General features: G+C 40.1%; 1 protein-coding gene and 1 long non-coding RNA gene across 2 annotated transcripts in view; one reads left to right on the forward strand and one right to left on the reverse strand.

Moving 5' to 3' along the window:
* Positions 1-4,022, forward strand: part of LOC121885148 (LIM/homeobox protein LMX-1.2-like) — a 69,349-nt gene extending 65,327 nt beyond the window's left edge. The window contains exon 8 of the mRNA XM_042394332.1: positions 3,397-4,022. Coding sequence (XP_042250266.1) covers positions 3,397-3,551 — 155 coding nt within the window. The 3' untranslated portion in view covers positions 3,552-4,022. The remainder of the gene's footprint in view (positions 1-3,396) is intronic.
* LOC121885150 lies at positions 620-3,479 on the reverse strand. The gene is made up of 3 exons (XR_006092476.1): positions 3,394-3,479; positions 882-1,001; positions 620-767 (listed from the first exon to the last, which is right to left on the reverse strand). It is a non-coding gene; the product is annotated as an uncharacterized LOC121885150 (long non-coding RNA).
* Positions 4,023-19,593: the final 15,571 nt, after the last annotated feature.

Consider the following 19,593-nt stretch of genomic DNA (forward strand, 5'->3'; position numbering starts at 1 on the left):
TGTCACATTCTGTCAGTCGGTCAGTCAAACTGTCAGGTTTTATCATGTTTTATGTTAGCAGCCCATTTTCAGAAAAGGACAGCAATATTAAATCTCAACATTTTTGAATGGAGTTCTGCACACAACAAGTCAGCGGGTCCTCCGGTTTGCCCACGGGACTGACACGGACCATTGACTGTAATGATAAAATTAAAATAAAGAAATAAAAACAAGGATAAAATCTTATGACTAAATGTTGAGTAATGTAGTGGTTATAGTTTTAAAACAGCTTCTGTGCCCCCCGAGTCCCAACTGACGGAAAAGAAAAAACGTGGTGCAGGCATGACAGATACTTCGAATTGAAATACATTAGTTTGAAAGTCATGCTGAGTGTCACAAAAAAAGGAAAATTCATGTCCATGTAGGCTACACAAATCTACAGATTAAATTTCGTGACAATTTCATGAACTGCCGAGAGACTGGGTTGCGCAGAGATGTGAAACCTGTTGATATACAGCACATAATTGGTCACAGTGAACATAAAACAATATCACAACTTGCACAAAAATGGTGGATGATTTATCTTGAGCCAGTTTTAAAAGTGTTTATTACAATCCAGAAAGAGAAAAAATATTGGATTTACAGATTTAAAAATGTTGAAAAGAAACATGAGAGCCGTGGGAATGAGCTCAGACAGAAATGTTATTCAGCAAGTAAAGTGAGCCTCCTTCCAGCTCACAGCTTTGCAAATTGTCCCTCCAGTTCTGGGTCACCACTAATGATAGAAGCTTGAGTTGAGGACAAATTGATTAATTGAATAAAGTTAATATACAGCTTAAATATTTCCCCTATTATTGTACCAACAAAACATCAAACAAATGTAGTAACATCAACTTTTTCACCAGTGAAGTGCTGTTCTGCTTGCTTAGGTATTTTTGCTGAGTCTTCTTGAGCAGCTCCTCTCCTCCACTGATAGAAAGCAGGACGGCCTGAGCGTAGTGACCGTCGTTCAGACATAGCTCCTTCAAAGTTACAGATTAAAGTAAAATTGATAAGGCTTTTCTTTTTAAACACAGCAACATATATGTGCTTGCTGGCTAATTGTGTCTGCCTGCTGTTTGGTGCTTTTTCACTGAAAACAGCTGCTGCTGGAAACCAGCTTGATGAGAGCGCTAGACTGAACCAAACAATAAAGCTGTAGGCAATAAAACCAAAACAATAAACTGAAAGATGCTATATGCTATATAAGAGTTGGCTATAATTCTCTGTAAATTCATCAGTACAACTGACACCTTTCACATTACACATAGCCATTTGATAACCAAAAAATATGTTTGTTTGTTTTTTTAGTAAATGGGATAAGCCTGCAAAAAAATGGTATGGTCATTCAAGATACACTCATAAAATGTTTTAGTACACCGAATAGTGCCACTAAATCCCAAAGCTTCCTTAATGCTCACTGATTTCATGAACTCAATACTGTTCAACAGTGTACTGAGATCTACAGACCTGAGGGTGCTATAGCAAACTGAGCAAGTTAGAGAAAACAAATCAACAAACCAACAACAGTGCCAAAAATTAGAGGACAGCATTCAGGATTCAGTTTGTGTTTAGACTCAGCCATACAACATGCTGTGGTAATGTGTTGGCACAAAGTCAAAATACTCTATTACTATTATCTATTTTTCATTTAAAATAAAGTTATTAGTGATATGTAGGGGACAAACACATGCACACCTACTGTACCTTTGTGACTGTACCTGTCGTCTTTACCCTGACTCTGCTAGGGGATTAACCTCTCTCTGGTGTATTGCCACTTCCCTTGTATCCTCAGCCTCACCAGTGAGCGAGAACCTGTGAGTGTTTCTTTTTAACACTAGAACACCCATAGCATCCCTACCTACCATAACGACTCTCTGCTCCCTCCAAATCCGACTCTTATTTTGTTGGCGGTGATGGGAATCACCCAATAAGGCATGATGGCTGATTAAAAATGGATGACCCATCAAGTTGTCATCATTTAGACCCTGTGAGCCCAATAAAGCCAGTGACACCCAGGAGAGCAGTGCTACACATTCCTGCAATTAAACATTTGTACTCAATGAGAACAGTGTGCTCGTGCAACCACACATGTACACAAACACAATATTACATCTTTGATGTCTATCTTCGTAGAAAACTGTCACTGTGATGCTAACAGCTACAATTAGAGACACACTGTTCCAAATGTTTTCCGTTAACAAAGCCAAGCTTGTTAATGTTATTGTCACATCAAAGTTATTACTATTTAATTTGAATTTCCAGTTGCTGGTTGGTTTTATTTTTCACAGAGGATTGTTGCTATTAGAGTATCTCCCTTTCTGTTGTGACATAATTAGTTAAGGAAAAGAATGATAACACTTTATAATACAGCCTGCGATTTACAGTATTATTTTGTTGTTTGAATCAGGTACTAATAAAATACTTACTGGTTCCTACTAGGGCTCTCTAAGCAGCTATTATTTGAATTATCTAGAAACTTTTACAAATGACATAACTACTTACTGTCATAAAAACAGAGGAAAGGACAAACAGCAGCAGTGAATAAAAACAAGTTGTGCTGCTCAGATGCTCTCAGCTCCAATGTTGAATGTTAACAAAATTGGCTAAACTACTTTTGAACCAGATGCTGGTACAGCCTCCCCTACTTTCCAGTGTGATTGATTCTTCAACTAACAGCACTGTCAGCAGCAGGAGAGACACTCCTTGGTACGCTTGGATTTTATAAGTGAACTAGTATTAGGACGCACACTTTTTATTTCTTAGACCATGTGGAAAAGTGATGATTTTATCACAGATGATGAACAAAGGCATTACAGGTAAAACACAAGACTCATGTAGACTGTTAAAGGATTTTAGTGTAGGGCAGCTGCTCTGCTGGTGAGATGGATTGTACTATAACTGGACGGAAGCTAGAATAATATATTTCTCATAATCGTAGGTAAGGTGTATTGAAGAAAAAAACATCAGTAATAATGTCGATAAGAAAAAGCATGAACTACAAGCACAACCACACTGAATGTGCCCCATGAGTACATAAGTCCATGTCTGCGGTATGTTTAAGTAGATAATTGTAAAGACAACTTAATAAGATGATAATACGTCATGGCTGGTGTCTGTCAGCTTGTTGCAAAGTTATTTTTCCACCTATCGACAAAAAAATAAATAAATAATGTAGTTATAAGTTTGGGTAAAAAATTACCTCTTCAAAACTGCTGCAGCTGATCTCATCAAGGTAGCTGGTGGGTAAAAATTGATAAATAAGAATATAACAAAGAACAACAAAACTAATAGAATAAAATGAAGCCCAAGTTACAAAAAAAAGACAGTGTGACACTGCAGTTGAGTTTTGTTTGACTTCCTCTCTGTTCTTACCAGGTGACTCCATTTTCCACGACATCGACAGCGACACGTCTCTGACAAGTCTAAGTGACTGCTTCATGTCCACTCCAGATGTTGGCTCCTTGCATGCTCGGGCAGGGAACCCCATTGACCGCCTGTACTCCATGCAGACCTCCTACTTTGCCTCCTGAGACCCCAAAATCACTGTCGGTGCCACCTCACCTACAACACCAACTCCCGGACCATGAACAGTGAGCTCACAACAGTGCAGACACAAGACATACAGACCACAGAGTTGTCCCGCAAGACAGAAACCAGTAGGCAGGGAAATACATACCTGCAAAGAATCCACCAAATATACCTGACTGACCTCCACCAGCCAAAGCAAAGGGAAGCATGAATTTGACTCCATATGCATCCCACTGTCTGAATCTGGGATTAATGCAGTAGATTGTGATTGTGAATTGTCAGTATTTGTACAGATATCACAGCAAAAGTATTTATTAGCGGTATAAAAAGTGGGAATAAAGTTCAAATCAAACTGTTTCACATAAACATTAGGCTAAATGTTTCTCAGGAGGTAACACAGTTGAAGGTGCATTAATAATATTTTCTGTTGTTTTTAATGGGACAATTAAGCAAATATAGTTTTGGTGATGTAATTTTAGTCAACTACCAAGTCTCTTTATTGTAAAAAAAAAAAAAAAAAAAAAAAAAAAAAAGTTGGCTGTGTAATGTATATAATGTACTATAAGTAGTTATTGTTCCTCAGACACATCCAAACATCCAATTTTGCATGTTAGGATCAGCAATTTATTTATTTCTCAAAAACATGCTGGTATACAATAAATCAAAAAATATATATTTAAAAGACAATATGATACCATTGTGGAGTACAAGAAACAAACACATCCTAATTCATTAATTGATTCTGCTATTTATCATTGTATTTGTGTTGTTTTAATGAGTCTGTAAATTAGTATCACTTTGCTATTTATTTCTCTGTTGAGTTCATCTGGACATTGTCAAGAATGCATTTTAGATTTGCTAACTTACCAAAGGTGTTGGTACTTAAAATAAAAAATGCATTCTTTTGAATTCTTGTCTTTTGTTGTTTTAAATGAAAAACAGTTAGCATGGAAGGAAAATTCCACCAATCGCACATACTAAACATTCTAATAAAAACTACTGTGTATCCCAGCTCTGACCAACAAGTTATGAATAACACAAGTAAGACCCCGTTTACACCTTGCAATAACATGCACATGTGATCTGTATCTAGATATTCTATCTGGATATCTATGTTAATGTGGTCAGAATGTGATCCTTTCATTCAGACCACATCTGGAGATCTGATTGTACCTCAACAGGTGTAAACGCAATCTGTACATGTTCACATTCTGAGGAAGAAAATCCACCAAGTAAGTTGAAAGGTCACCTAACTCCGTCTCTTGTTGCTAGCTTAAGCAAGCATGGCAAAAGCTACAATTAGTAGTGGTAACCTTAAGTCTTTCCTCACAAAAAATGAATGATGCCCATCAATGGTATTGCTTCCCTTGATCTGGGACACAGTCCACCAGATCACCAAGGTATTTTGCATATTGAGATCCCAGCACAGGCCCCGTTTACACCTGGTATTAACATGTGATCTGTATAATGACATCCGATCAATGGGTCTTTGCATTTACAGCTGGCATTAAAATGCATTCTCGTTTTCTCAGCTGTGCCCACATTGTGATTGGATCTCAATATGCAAATTAGCTAGACGGAGCTGTTGGATTTGTGGTCAAGGAAACTGTTGCCATGAACGGACGTCATTCACTTTTTTGCAAGGGAAGACTTTCAGTTACCACTACTATTTGTACTTTTGGTAAGTGGTCACACTGTACGGATTGCATTCATACCTGGTTGAGATCCAATCACAATGTGAGCCTGACTATCTCCATATGTGGTCTGGTCGATCCAATCTCATTCTGATCACAAGTGTTCTGAGTGCATTTATACCTGCATTAACATGTTTTTCTTTATCTGCATAATGTATCCAAAATCAGATCATATGTTAATGACAGGTGTAAATAGGGTAACAATGTAGGTAGAGTCAAGATAACAAAAGCACTTATTAATACCAGGTGTAAATGCAAAGGCTCAAGGATCAGATGTCGTTATCCAAATATTGTCTCCAGATACAGATCACATGTTAATATCAGGCGTAAATTTCTAAGAGGCCTAGTAGTCTTCAGCTATGCTCTGAGCTATTCAAACATAAGCCTGCTAATATTCTCACAATGACGATGTTACTGTGCCAATGTTTTGCATGTTGAACAGCTTGGTTTAGCATGTTACCATGCCATCATTTGCTAATTAGCACTAAACACAAAATGCAGCTGAGGCTGATGGGAATGTTGTTAGTTTTGCAGTTATTTAGTCATAAACTAAAGTATTGGACAAACTGAAATTTTGACCTGACAGTAGTGCTGGATCAAAAGGCAGGGCATCATCAACATTTTTACAATGCGTCCTGTGGGGGAAAAATTAATGTCTGTGCCAGTATTTCGTAGAAATCCACCTAATAGTTGTTGAGAAATTTCTGAACCCAAAATGTCAACCAAGATCAAAAGTCAAGGGATCACCAAGGTTATTAGGATTCAACCTCTGGGAACCATGAAGGTCTGAGCAAAAGTTTGCATTGGGAACCCAAAAATGACACAAACACAAATTTACAGAAAACAAGGAAGCTACTGCCTGGCTAACAGCTGAAGCTAGTGCTCTGGGGAAATAATAACTAAATAAAAGATGAGCCTGTTTGCATGCCTTCAGCTTGCTTATCTAACCTGTGGACAGTGTAGACAGCAGCACTTGATCACTCACACAGTCTGGGGACTGAGGCATCAGAACTGTTTATTGCCTTCATTTTGTAATGTCTGTCTGTTTTGCAACAGCCTAAAGCACTGTGGTTCCAGAGTCCTCTTGTTAGACCACCTCACTCCACAGTAATGAGTTTTAAGGTGGCATGTTGGTCAAGTGGTGGACAATACTTGGTCCAGAAAAAGATATCTCAACTACTATTATTACTAGATATTCATAGCCTTGATAAGATAAATCCTTAAGATGTAGGTGAGTCCCTGAGCTTTCCAACTTGTACCACTGTCAGGCATTCCATTTGAACACTTTGTTCCCATGAAACTTCCTGTGGATACTCATGTTCCCCATATAATGAATTCTAATGAATGCATAAGAAATAACAAAATCAAATGTACCATGAAATTAGCTTGGCACATCTTTTCCTGTAGGGTCAAAGTCTGAGATTGACAGGTGGATGAGGAAACATCATTGCAAAGACAAAGCTCTTGGTTTGACAGTCAATCTACACTGAAACCTTAGCCTACTGTATGGTCATGAGCTCTGGGTAGTGACCAAAGTAAAGAGATTGTGCATATAAGCAACTGTGGCCCATTTTTGACCAAAGAAGCCACATTTCGACTGCAGGAACTTTCCCCAGATACTAAGAACCTTTTGATGAATTCAGTTCCTCAACCTGCGTTTCCACTGGAGGGACCAGGGTCTACATGAAGTTCCAGGGAAACTGTCTTACCCCCAAAATGTCCCTACTGGGAGGATAGTACTTTCTTAAAGTACAGGAACTTTGGGGGTGGGGTTTGCAGGAATGGTCAAACACACACAGCTTGGCGGCTTCAACTTGCGTACCGCTTCATTTAGGACCAGTTTAGGATGAAGGGAGAACATTTCTCTTTGTTTGATAATGTTAAAAGCAAAGTTAATCTTTGTTGTCAGCTTCCCGACTCATTTTGAAAAAGATGAGATGAGAAATAGCTCAAGCGAGCTGAGAGCACCAGCAATAGAGAGGGAGAGGGATAGAGAGAGAAAGAGAAGGAGAGACAGCACGGTGGTGGTCGAGTGAGGACGAGGAGTGGCGGTAAAGAGAACAAAGCACTGAATGAGAGAAATAAAACATTTTCTGATTGTTTCACAGGGATTATTTTCCAAAGCACAAATATATAACCATCAAATACTCAACAGATGATTTACTGTGGAAACATTCTTAATTCATTTTCCTCCTTTGCAGTTCTCCTTTTCAGTCATTCATGACATCCAACTAATGTAGCAGTAAATACAAAGAACAACAGGACAAATCTGTGTTGCTTTTTCCTCATGTGTGAATGCTGTGTTTCAAGCACGGCTGTAATTTTTTAACTTCTCCTGGGTCTAATTTGCATGATCTTCCTGGTTCATGGAAACGCAAACAGGACTGCACTCCAGTTACTAAATTTCCAAGGTTAGCTCCTGAGATTAGTTCCTCTGGGCCCAAAGTACCTGGAACTTTTGGTTGAAACAGGGATATAGAACCAAGGGAACTAATCTCAGGAATTCAGCAGTTCCTATTTAGGTTTCCACTGCATCTGAAGAACTGTATAGACTATGTAAACTTTACCCATGATAAATTAAAGTGGGGGCGTTAAAACCTCCCCCCACAGCAAGGACTTTTTTCCCTGGTTCTTCTGGTCCAAATGCAGGTTTAGTTCCTGCAAAAATTCCTGTGGTGGAAACATCTTATATAATAATTTTCCATTGCAAAGTTTCTGGGTTCCGGGTGGGATACTTGGACATCCAGAAGTATTACAGCTCACAGTGGGACCGCTGCTTATTCTTACTTAAAGTAGTCAGTTGATGTTGGGGAATATGAATGGAATGCCTCCTGGAAGCCTACAAATGGAGGTATTTCAGGTATCTGGCCTGGGAATACCTCAGGAACCAAAGGATGGATGGAATGAGGATTCAAGCTGACCACAGCCACAGCCTTTTAAAACAGCCCATTATGTCCATACAGACCCGGTGTTATGGGTGGGTCTTGGGGAGCCAGGCCCGCCCATCCAGGAATTTGGCTCTTCCAGGAGAAATCAGCTTCAACACTGTTTTAATACACAGGCTTACTGGGGCTACCCGGGCCTGATGACATGAAAGGGCCCACGAGGCTCAGGATCAAAAAATAAAATAAAATTCACAGAGAGGGAAAAAAAATTCCTGCCTCATTTGTACATTTTTTGTCTCGCTTTAGAGTGAAGTGAGACATCTGTTTCTTGTGTTTAGTATCTCTGCTGCTTCTGAGTGGAAACCGGAAGTGCGTCATTTGTTTTATTGTCAGCAACAGTTGTCACCTTTACACTTTTAATTTACCTCTTTTTTAATCTTTCTGTTCAGAGGCGGTTTCTCTCAGAGGCCGAAGGAAGCCTGGCCTCCCCATAAATATATTCTAATAAAGAAAACAAATTTTATTATACCCACATGTCTTTTACTGATTTTTGCCAAACCCTTGTTATCAAATCAACATATTTTTCTTCTTTAGCTAGTGTAGCGAGCAAAACAGTGCCATTCTGCTGCGTGTAACAATGTGTAGTTGACGTCCTCTGCTCTGTCTAGCGGTCAGTAAAATGCATCGTTCAAAGGTGCAGAAAGGTGCAGTTTTTAGAGAAAAAAAGTAAAAGTTTTAGCCAATCAGACTGAGGCCAGGCTTGACTGAGCTTACCACTGAATGGTCAATTAATCGTTAAAAAAAACGAAACAAGGGAGACTTGGTTGAACCTGGCTTCTCACCAATCACTGGGACCAGTGCTGGCATTGCCTCCTGTTTGACCGGTTAAGCTGCTCTTTGAACAACCCATAGAGCTCAACAGGATTTGTTCATCTGGCAAACCTCTCACGGACCATAGAGATGCATTACATCTGAACACAAACTCGATCAACAAACAACTTACTTTCTCACTCACGGTGGCACAAACACAGCAGTCCTGAGTGGGACAAACACAACACTTCTAATGTGGTGAACACAACTAAACAGGTAGCAAACTTTAACTACTCCTCAGAGCACAGCAGGCAAAAGGACTCAGTGGTCCATCAATTCACACAACAATAACACAAGCAATAAAGCTTAAAAAGCTAAAAGCCAACAACACACAATATAACACTGCCTCTGCCCAGATGCCTCTTACTTGGTCGCTTCAGAAAGCGAGCTGGGTGTGTGTTTCAGTCCATCTTTCGGTCCGGCTTGGTTCCTCAACTCAGATGCTGACAGGGCCTTCCTCTCGCTCTGTCGCTGGGTTTGATGGCAGCTGATCCTCAGCAGGTGTTGCGGAGAAAACAAAGGTGTCAGCCCATTTAAAGACAATGCAGTCCTTCATCTCTGTGGAGAAATCCTTTCTCCCTTCTGCAGGTACATTGACAGCGCTGGGTTGCAGCAGTGGTCTCTCTCGGATCCGGTGATTGTGTTTGGGCGAGGGAAGAATCTTCCAGTTGGTGGGGAAAAAGGTACACATGCACGGGATTACCTCCTTTAGCAAACTGGTTCACAGAGAAAGCAAAGCGTCCTCCGATGCAATTACAATGGAAAGGCAATGGATGTCTGTGTGCAGCTGGTACTTAAAGCTGTGGTGGCTGCATCGCCGTGACTTCCTCTGGCATTGGAGTATCTCCGCCAATGAGAGACAAGAGTCTGTGGCTTCCTGGATTTAATACCAAGGTGTGAAATGATCAAAGCATGATGGGAGATGGAGAAAGGGAGCTGGTGAGGCTTCAGATTTTACATGTAGGCCTGCCTTTGTCAAATCCCATGGTTTAGGTCCAACATGGTCACGAGTTAAACAGACGGTTGGCTGGTCAAACCAAGCCCCCAGGAACAGCACGGGGTTGTGAAGCCAATTTGACACAGCGGCCAAACCGTGTGATTACAACGTCACGTGACGCTATTGGGCCCAAAAAGACTGTTTCCCATAGACTAACACTGCGAAAGAGATGTCCGTAAATCAGCGGATACATTTTCTTGAGCATCACAACCCCCGTGAAATGACTCGTTTCACTATCAGGATTTGATCCGTTCAGTCCGATCACATTTCAAAAGTCTAAAAGAGCCACACGATTGAATTGTTTTATCCCTATTTGAAAGTCGAAAGTTGCTAGTGTGCTTGCTCTAATGGCCCGATGATCCTGGAAGATCCAGGTAATTTTATACCCGGAAGTCGGACTTTTTTGGCTTCATGCGCCGCTGAGCAACTTTCATAGGAATGAACACTGTATCCAGTTCTCTTAATACATCCATGGGTCAAACCCAGTGAATACTGGCCGTGTGGCCACACAGTTTGTACAATATTTAGCCACAAACTGTACTTTTAGTATGTACACAATGACAAAGCAGGCTAATTGGTTGGGTATGGGACACACTGCCATTGAGGATAAAATTATAATTACAAGATAGGCTATAGCTGCACTGCCAACTTATAAGCTATGTTTTGTTCCCCACGTTATAAGAAACATTACAAGGTGAATAGTCCTTGCTGAGCACAGTTTAACTTCAGTAAATGGTTAGCATAGATAATAAACACAGATGAGTATGTATTGATTAAAGTAAATTGATCAGGCTTTTAGGAGCCAGCTGCCGTCACTACGAGCAACCACAATGCATTCAGCTGGAAGTCACCGGTTAACATGGTCACTAGTTAAACTTAAACACCTGTTAACGATCAAAACATTACATTAAAACGGAATCATGCTTTACTTGACATTGATTAGCCCTGGACTTTCCTGCACTAATCAAGGACTCTGCCACGAGTATAACCAGGAGGAAGACATTTTAAAGGTAGGAAGGGACTTCTGTTGTTTCATCTGTTGTGTGTGTGTGTGTGTGTGTGAGAGAGAGAGAGAGAGAGAGAGAGAGAGAGAGATGGCATACAGGGAGCTGGCCTGTACCTTTTGGTGACACAATTTCTGTATTGTGTATGTACCCTTCACTATGGGCTTCTAATGAATATATGACTTGTATTTGGTGCTGCAACAGTCATAACATTAAACTGCAGTCATGAGTGATTGTTGATGCGTTATTGTAAGCAAATTAAGCATGGCTGATGTTTGTGCAGGTTGAACAGGTGGACGGTAGCTGAGTGGTGATGGTGTTTGGTGGGGGTGGGGTAGACCAAAATGCCTGGCTGGTTACTTTCTTCACAATTTACATCCAACCAATGTGGAGTGCTAATGCAGAAAGGAGTGCACCCTTTATGTACCAAGGCAAACAGTAAGGGTGTGAATGTCAATTTTTGCATCAAATCACAGACCTGCGATTAATGTGCACCTTTTTATTAACTGTAGCCACAATGTTTCCCTAACCAAAGAGTGAAGAGGAAAAAGAGAAGAGAAATTCACAGGAATCAGTAGGTGAGAGTTTTGCCTGAGGTGTGTAATGCTGTGAGATGTTAGGCAACACCTGGCCTGTTCCTCCATCATCCTGACAGCAGATCAGCACGGCATTCATGCTGCACCTCATTCCTCCCAAACCTACACTGAGATCGATCTTGATAAGCAGCTGCTCCTCTCAGACTTGCTTGCTCTTTTCTTATTCTTTCCCTTCTCATCTAACACACAAGTACCCTAAAGGCATTGTGCTGTCCGTTACTCATCAGTCCCTTCTCCCCTCTCTTGCTCACATTTTTACCCCCTCAAGGCAACATATAGATTCCCATTCTGACCCTAACTGAACCTACATTAAGCCTAAACATTGTAGTAATCTTAATTTTGCCACTTCAACTGAAACCTTCATCTGATGACATGGTTCACTATCTGCACTGTCACATGGCTGAATTAATAAAGGAGGCTACCATACTGCAAAACAAGAGAGGTCACACCACAAAGTGACATTCACTCATCCCTCAAAAAGGTGGAGCTGGAAACTTTGTGATATCGTGACTACTCGCAGGGCTAGTTGCACTTCACTCAATACTACTTGCTAGCGCTGGTCAGTCACTGTAGATTCTGTTTACTTCCCCCTGGCATCTTGTTCACCATTGTACACCATACAATAAAAAAGTTATTGAATAGTGAAAATAAAGCTTGTTAGCCTAGCCTGGTCACTAAAGGGACAATAACTTCACATAGTTTATTCATATCATCAACTCCTATCTCATAACTGTCATAACTGTCAACCGTCCATGGCTCTTTTGTGGAACAGTTTTCCTCCAATAGAGGAGGTGAAATAAAATGAATGATGCAACACAGCCAATAAGCTTCCTCCATTCCCTGAAGGTCAGCACTGTCATGACAGAATGCAATTGGTCAATGGTGCAGTTTCGCAGTTCAAAGTTCACCAAAGTTGAACTAGAAGAAAAAATTACTTTTTCACTTACTTTAAATTTACTAAATTTACTTCACCCCCACCACAGATAGAGGCAATTCCACTGGAATGAACTTAATTTGCTGTGATGTTTTGCCATTTTATATCCTGGTATGACCAAGCCTTAAAGTCATGTGACCCACAGATGGATCAATGTTTATTACATCCCAATATTAGTCATTTTGTTAGCATCCAAATTCATGGATTCATGTTGTGACAGTGCACTAGTGCCAAAGATTGTCTATATATAGATAATAGTATATTGATAGGCTACACTACTACAAATATAACAAGGTTGCATCGTATTTCTCCAGATGTCAAGATTAGTGTTTCTGGTGACGCGTGATAAAAAAAAGAAAAAAAAAAAAACTATTTAAAAGTGTTTCTAATATTTTGTCCATCTTTTATGTCCATTTACATACAGCATATGGAGAAGAAAAAACTTCAGTGTATTGCAGTCCCAAAAGTAGTTTGGCACCTCTCTGTGTCAACAACTATTTAAAAAATTGAGTATCACAGAGCTATGATTTATTACAGCTCTGTGTATTGAATTATATTACAATGTACAGGGGTTTCTATATTTCTGGTTATGTTAGCATGCAGTGCAAAGGGGCATTTAGGTAAAGCGGTCTAGGGGCTCTGATACTGCAGGGAGTTGTGAAATACGAGCTATGGATATCATGCTGGAAGCACTTGCACGAACAGATTTGTTCATAAGTGGCATGTACGAATGATTTAAGAGAATTTGTGGCATTTAATATAAGCATAAGCATTCCTTCTTTTCCGTCATTACAGCGCTGCTCTGATGGATTCATATTTTCTAATTGTTTCAGCTCCTCTAATATGACTACTGACACAGATAACTGTGCCTGCTTTTCACTCTTTGGGAGCATTTTTGTTAATGAAACTTGCCCACAAACGGAGCAGAACATGTTGCTTTATATGGACATTTTAGAGGTTGATTGTTCTAATGATCAGATTTCAAGAACATTTACCTCCTCATGAACAGGTGACATTCATCAGGCTGAAACAAGCAATTTCTTTTTTGTAGAGTAAAACAAGTTTGTCCAGTTAAGAGAGTTTGTTGAATCTGACATTTTTTTCTTGTATGATGCCCACTGTCTTAAAATGCAAATATAATATGCATAAAAAGGAAGAAATGTTGCATATTTCCCCCATCAGGACAAAGTCAGAGGAGATACAACCAAAAATCAACAGTTTCCAATTCACTCTTTTCTTTGAGTTATGGAGCCCATAAAATGTTTTTATTTGACCATGACCAACACATTTCTGTGACAATGACTTTACTGCTTATGTTAACCAAAGTTTAAACTTCTGAGACTGAACTTTACGCTTAACTTAAGTCTAATTGTCTTTTAAGTCCTAATCTTTAGGTTTCCTCACTTACCCTTAAGATATTTTATCCTTAAACAAACAGAACACACACACACCTGCATGTACACCCTAGAAAGACCAATCAGCTGCACAGCACACAGGTTCTTCAAACACTCACACCTCAGATTTTAATCAAATATTCCCTGCAGTGTGATTTGCATTTTAAAGTTTATTCATAGCATATGCACACTTTTTCTGGGTCACTACACAGTATATGTAGTTCACCTACCTCTCAACTTTGTTTCATGACTGACAGACGGTAACAATATTTACCCACCATGCAACAAATCCCTTCCTCCTCTTTGTATGAGCCGTGAGTGAACATGAGTGGAATAACTCCATTTGTTCCGCTCAGTCAAGCTGCTGGGTGAAAGACAAACAGCCGCCTCTTTGCCAAACAATTGATCATAAAAAAGTGATGCGTATTCACAGCAGCACACAAAGACAGCTCATGGTTTGAGTTCAGTCAGCTGGAAGATACAGAGTGAGACAGATGTCAGTGGCTTTCTGCACGATGAAACCTGTCGCCCAACAACGTTTGGCCTCAGTGTTACCGGCAAACACTTCCCAGGTGACTCAGAGGCCAAGGTGACAAAACATGCTTACAACACTCTTCACTCTGCTTTCATATAATAATGAGGAGAAGTAATGTTTCAAATATTTCCTTAAATTTGTATATCATCTCTACATATATGAAAACGTGCTTTACACGCACTGCTGCCTTTATTTATTTTGGTTTTCCAAGAACCTTCCTGGGGCCTGTTTCAGAAAGCAGGCTTAACAAACTCTGAGTCTAACCCCGAACTCTGAGTTGATGAACGCTGAGATGGGAAACTCCAAGTTTTCGGTTTCAGAACAACTGATCAGAATCAGTTCAATCAAGTCTGAGTATGCTTACTCTGAGTTAAGCGCATGCATGATGAATGAAAAAAGCCATCATCAATGGAGCTCCAATACTACGATTCACCATGGCTACAGGTAAATAAAAGGCAGAGCCTCCATTTGAATCCAGTGAACGTAGAGATATTAATGTATGTGTACATTCATACGGTGCACATTTATCTTTAAAAATAGAGCCTGAGTCAGAACGGGAAAAATGTCAATAAGTTAACACAATAAAGTTTTATTCAGTGTCGATCATTACTTCATCATTTACCAGACTTACATTTCCTTAGTGATGATAAAGTGGAATCTGACTGTGTATCAGGCTGTAGTTACATTACATTCACATTACATTACATTAAATATATTTAAAGGGGGCAGCAACTGAAGAAGAAAAATATAGTTGAAGGTTTAAAACATATAAACTTATCACAAAAAGTAAGGAAATTTGTGTTTGGTAGATTATTTCTTTGTTGTAACAATGCTTCTTGGCAGTAAATCTTATACCGTTGCCAATCAGGTGCCTGGCAGCACCTGTGAGCATGGGCCCTGCCAGTGATCTGGATACGGCCCGTGCAATACGGTGACTTCAAGCTGTTGTTCTGCAAAACCAAGCTGCAGCATTATTTGGAGTAAGCCCTAGTACCATCTCCAAAGTGAAGGCCAAGTTCCATATTATCAGAGACAGGCCGCGAAGTGGGCGTCCCAAGAAGACAACACCCCAAGAAGACCGTTTCCTCACCCTGTCAGCACTTAGGTACTGTAGGCTGCCTTGTACAGATTTGCAGTCAAGGTTTGCAGGACGATATGGCCGATGGCTCTCTGCCCAGACAATCCGGAACAGACTGCACGCAGCCAATCTCCGGTCTCATAGGGCTGCCAGGAGGTAAGCCATGACTGCCCTTCACCATCAGGCCCATTTGCGCTGGTGTCAGTAATACGTGCACTGGAACCTGAACATGTGGAGGAACATTATGTTCAGCAATCAGTCCAGATTCTGCCTATGGCAGTTGGATCATAAGGTCAAGGTGTGGAGAAGACGCGGAGAACGCTATGCTGATTGCTGCACTGATAGAGCAACATCTTTTGGTGGAGGCAGTGTGATGGTGTAGGGCGGCATCTCCCTAACTGGAAAAACAAGGCTTGTCATCATTGAAGGCAATCTCTCATTGCAGAGAGATATCGAGATGAGATTCTGCAACCAGTGGCAATCCCATATCTTCACAGTCTGGGACCAAATTCTGTCCTCCAAGATGACAACGCTCGCGCCCACAGAGCGGGCTTTATCAGAGACTTTACCAGAATTTGGGAGTGGAGAGGATGGAATGGTCTGCCAGCAGTCCTGATCCCAACCCCATTGAACACTTGTGGGATAAGCTTGGGCGTGCTGTTCGTTCCAGAGTGACCAACATAATCTTGTTGGCTGACTTGCGACAAATGCTGGTTGAAGAATGGGATGCCATCCCACAGCAGTGTGTGACCAGGCTGGTGACCAGCATGAATAGGAGGTGCCAGGCTGTTGTGACTGTGTATTGTTCTTCCACGCACTACTGAGGCTCCTGTTTGTCAAATGAATAAATTGTTAAATTACCAATATGTCTTGTTTCTTCAAACTTCAATCATCCAATCCACCAAACAACAAACAAGAGTCAATGGCAGAGTAAGCTGTTTGGCATTGGCAGAGAAGATTTGGCCTATTTTTCATGGGCGCAACCCACATACTCAGCTCTGCTGCTCGTCCAACAAATGCATGTTCCTTACAAATGTGGCACCATTTAAAAGGGTGAATAAGGCAATAAATCTTATACCAGGCTTTCCAACAGTATAAGATTTATTGCCAAGAAGCATTGTTTCAACAAAGAAATAATCTACCAAACACAAATTTCCTTACTTTTTGTGCTATGTTTAGATCAAAGATATAGAGACATGACTGTAAGCTTACAGTCTGATCAGTAATATTGTGTTTGGTGATTTGCACTTGAAAAGGTGTCCAGGTTAAAATACGGGACATTTTAAAATTTTAGACATGTATTTGTATGTTTGCTCAACAGCATTCAGTGATGCTGCTTGATCCTGCTCACTCAGAAATATTAGCTGCAATATTACAGGAACGATGTTCCATCAGTACGATCATCACATCATAAGTGATAGAGATAATTATTAATTGATCCCACACTACACACTAAATGTTGATACCAATTTTTTAGATTTAAACTGAGATTACACATTATGTGCAATAAACATTTCAGTACAGGAGCTATTCTAACAAACTGACAGCTGTCTTGTGTGCACAGAGTCACAGTATTAAAAAAAAAAGAACTTCCACTCACAAAAAGAAGAACATGCAGAGGTTTTATTCTGAGCTGACGCTGATTTCATGCTGTGTAATACTTGCATGTGAAAGCAAAAAACGCTGTTCAAAGAAATGACTGATGTGTGTAAAAGCAGTAACTTAAGAAAATCCTAAATAACTAAACTGACATCCAACGAGGATTTTAATTCTGGCATACAGTAAACCTCCACTAATTAATGTGCTTCAATACGCACTTTGATACAGACTGAATGAATGAGGAAATGAAACAGTTTGTCTGGCTGTGTAAGAGGAAGGAGACAGAGAGAAACTCAGGGTTTGTTGAAGAAAACCTGCTAGCAAGCAGATGTCTGTACTATGAAGCAGGGTTTGGGGTTAGCAAGGTAACTTCAGGTTTAACTCTGGATTTTCAGGGTTACAGCAGAGGATCAGATCACAACCTGTCAGCACCCAGACCACTGACCAATCAGATCACTAGAAATAAAGAGTCATCATTCCTACAGGATCGCAACATGGACAAAAGTCCTGAGTTACAACAAAGTGATAAGTAAAAAAGAGCAATATACATTTTTATAGGTCAGTGAAACATTTTATTGTTCCAGGTTTACTATTTCAACGCTGGTTTTAAAACAGAGCTTCTAACAAACAGAGAGATCGTTTACGACACGTCTCCCTGGAGTGAAGCTGACAGTGTGGATGGTTTTACTCTCTGATTCCATCACTGCAGCTCAGAATAGCATGAGATAACTGTGTGATGATAACTGGAAATAAAAATGAAATGCTGTCTTTCATTAGAAAAATAATCCATACACTGTTAATTGGCTCCATGATTATAAATACAACATTTGGGTCAGATAGACCTCATCAGTCATTAACTACTTTTCCACTCTTTGCTTCAGGAGCAGAACAGTCTGACATTACTTTTAATTTCCTTTTTTATGTGACATATTCAGAATGGTTTCTTCATCATCCAACTAAATAGTAAAAAATACTCATTCTATAAGTCATATATAATAATTCCTACATGTGTTTTAAGACTCAGTCTACTTTTAATATGTGGAAATCATTTTTAGGTTTTCTACATCTTATTGTGTTGTATGATTACAGGCTATCGTTTACTTTTCACTTTGATGAAAATGACTTTTTGCTGTCTCTAAAACAGAAGTTTTCCACTGTTACTTGGTATCACTGTTTCATCTCATATCATATGAAGTGCTTTATTCATGGTTCTGATGATGTCGGTCATAATTAAACAACCCCGCCTCTTTCACATGAAAGCATTGACTGAGCTGGGTGATAGCCAGCTTCATAGCACTGGTTATCTGGACTGCCAATGTTAGGCTCAGTGAAGCCAGATAACGAAAAGATATCCTGCATATGTTGAACTTGCTTTGTAGTACAGACCTCACATTAAGTTCTTGTCACCACTTTATGACAAGTTCAGCCCACTGTGTGCTGTGAATGGGTACACACCATTACCACACTGGCATACACCTGTAGTACGCCAAGTAGGCAGAGTCTGAGTCACATCATTTGACAGTTATTGTAGCTGGCAGATACACCAGATCCGCCCCCAAATTTCAGCGGTGAGCAGCGTTTATGTCACCATGTCTACATGGCCCACAAACACAAAACTGAGTCCCAACATTACTATGATTGTTTTGTGTCATTGGATTGTTTAATCTATTATTATTACTATTATCATTATGTATATATTTTTTATTTTTTGTGTTTTGTCTGACAAAGAAGGGGAGACCACACATGAGTTTTAACTAAAAATAGATTTATTGTACATAACTAAGAGATAAATGAAACTAAACACAACCAAAACCAAATATGATGGAAGCCAGAGGAGAGAGGGCAAATGACTGACTGCCTCCAGTTTATATAGAAGCTTGTCAGTCCAGTTGAGCTGAACCTCCCCGACTACCCAACTCCGCCCACCAGGCTCCTGCAGGCAGAGGACAAAGGATACATCTCAAATCTCTTATTTGATATTTCCTCGCTCCTCTCTCCTCGCCTTAACCAGAAGTTGTTCCTGGTCCACCATTTTGATGTCTTTTATTTTTGTCAAGTCTCTGATTTCTGCTCTGAGGAGCAAGGAGGGGAGCGGATACACAAGGGGAAACAAGAGCAGACTTCCCAGAAGACTTTCAGCTGAACGCCATGGTGTATAAATGCTCCGCCCCTACATCTGGTACATTTGAACGAGATGGCGGAGAAACAGTAGAAGTGTAAATGCCCGTTAATTCCTTCTTTGCAATGAATCGCTTTAATTCAGACGTGCTTACATTATAATGCAATCATATTATAATGCAAAAAGATGGGGATCCTAAACATTGTCATGTGTCAATAAGTTTATTCAATCCACAACCCGTTTTGTTATGTCATAAATCACACTAACAGCACCATGTTAACAATGTGTGTAACATCCTTGATCATTATTGCACAGCATTCCATCATTTATTGGACAAGT

Source organism: Thunnus maccoyii, chromosome 19 (genome assembly GCF_910596095.1).
Source record: "Thunnus maccoyii chromosome 19, fThuMac1.1, whole genome shotgun sequence".
Lineage (NCBI taxonomy): Eukaryota > Metazoa > Chordata > Actinopteri > Scombriformes > Scombridae > Thunnus > Thunnus maccoyii.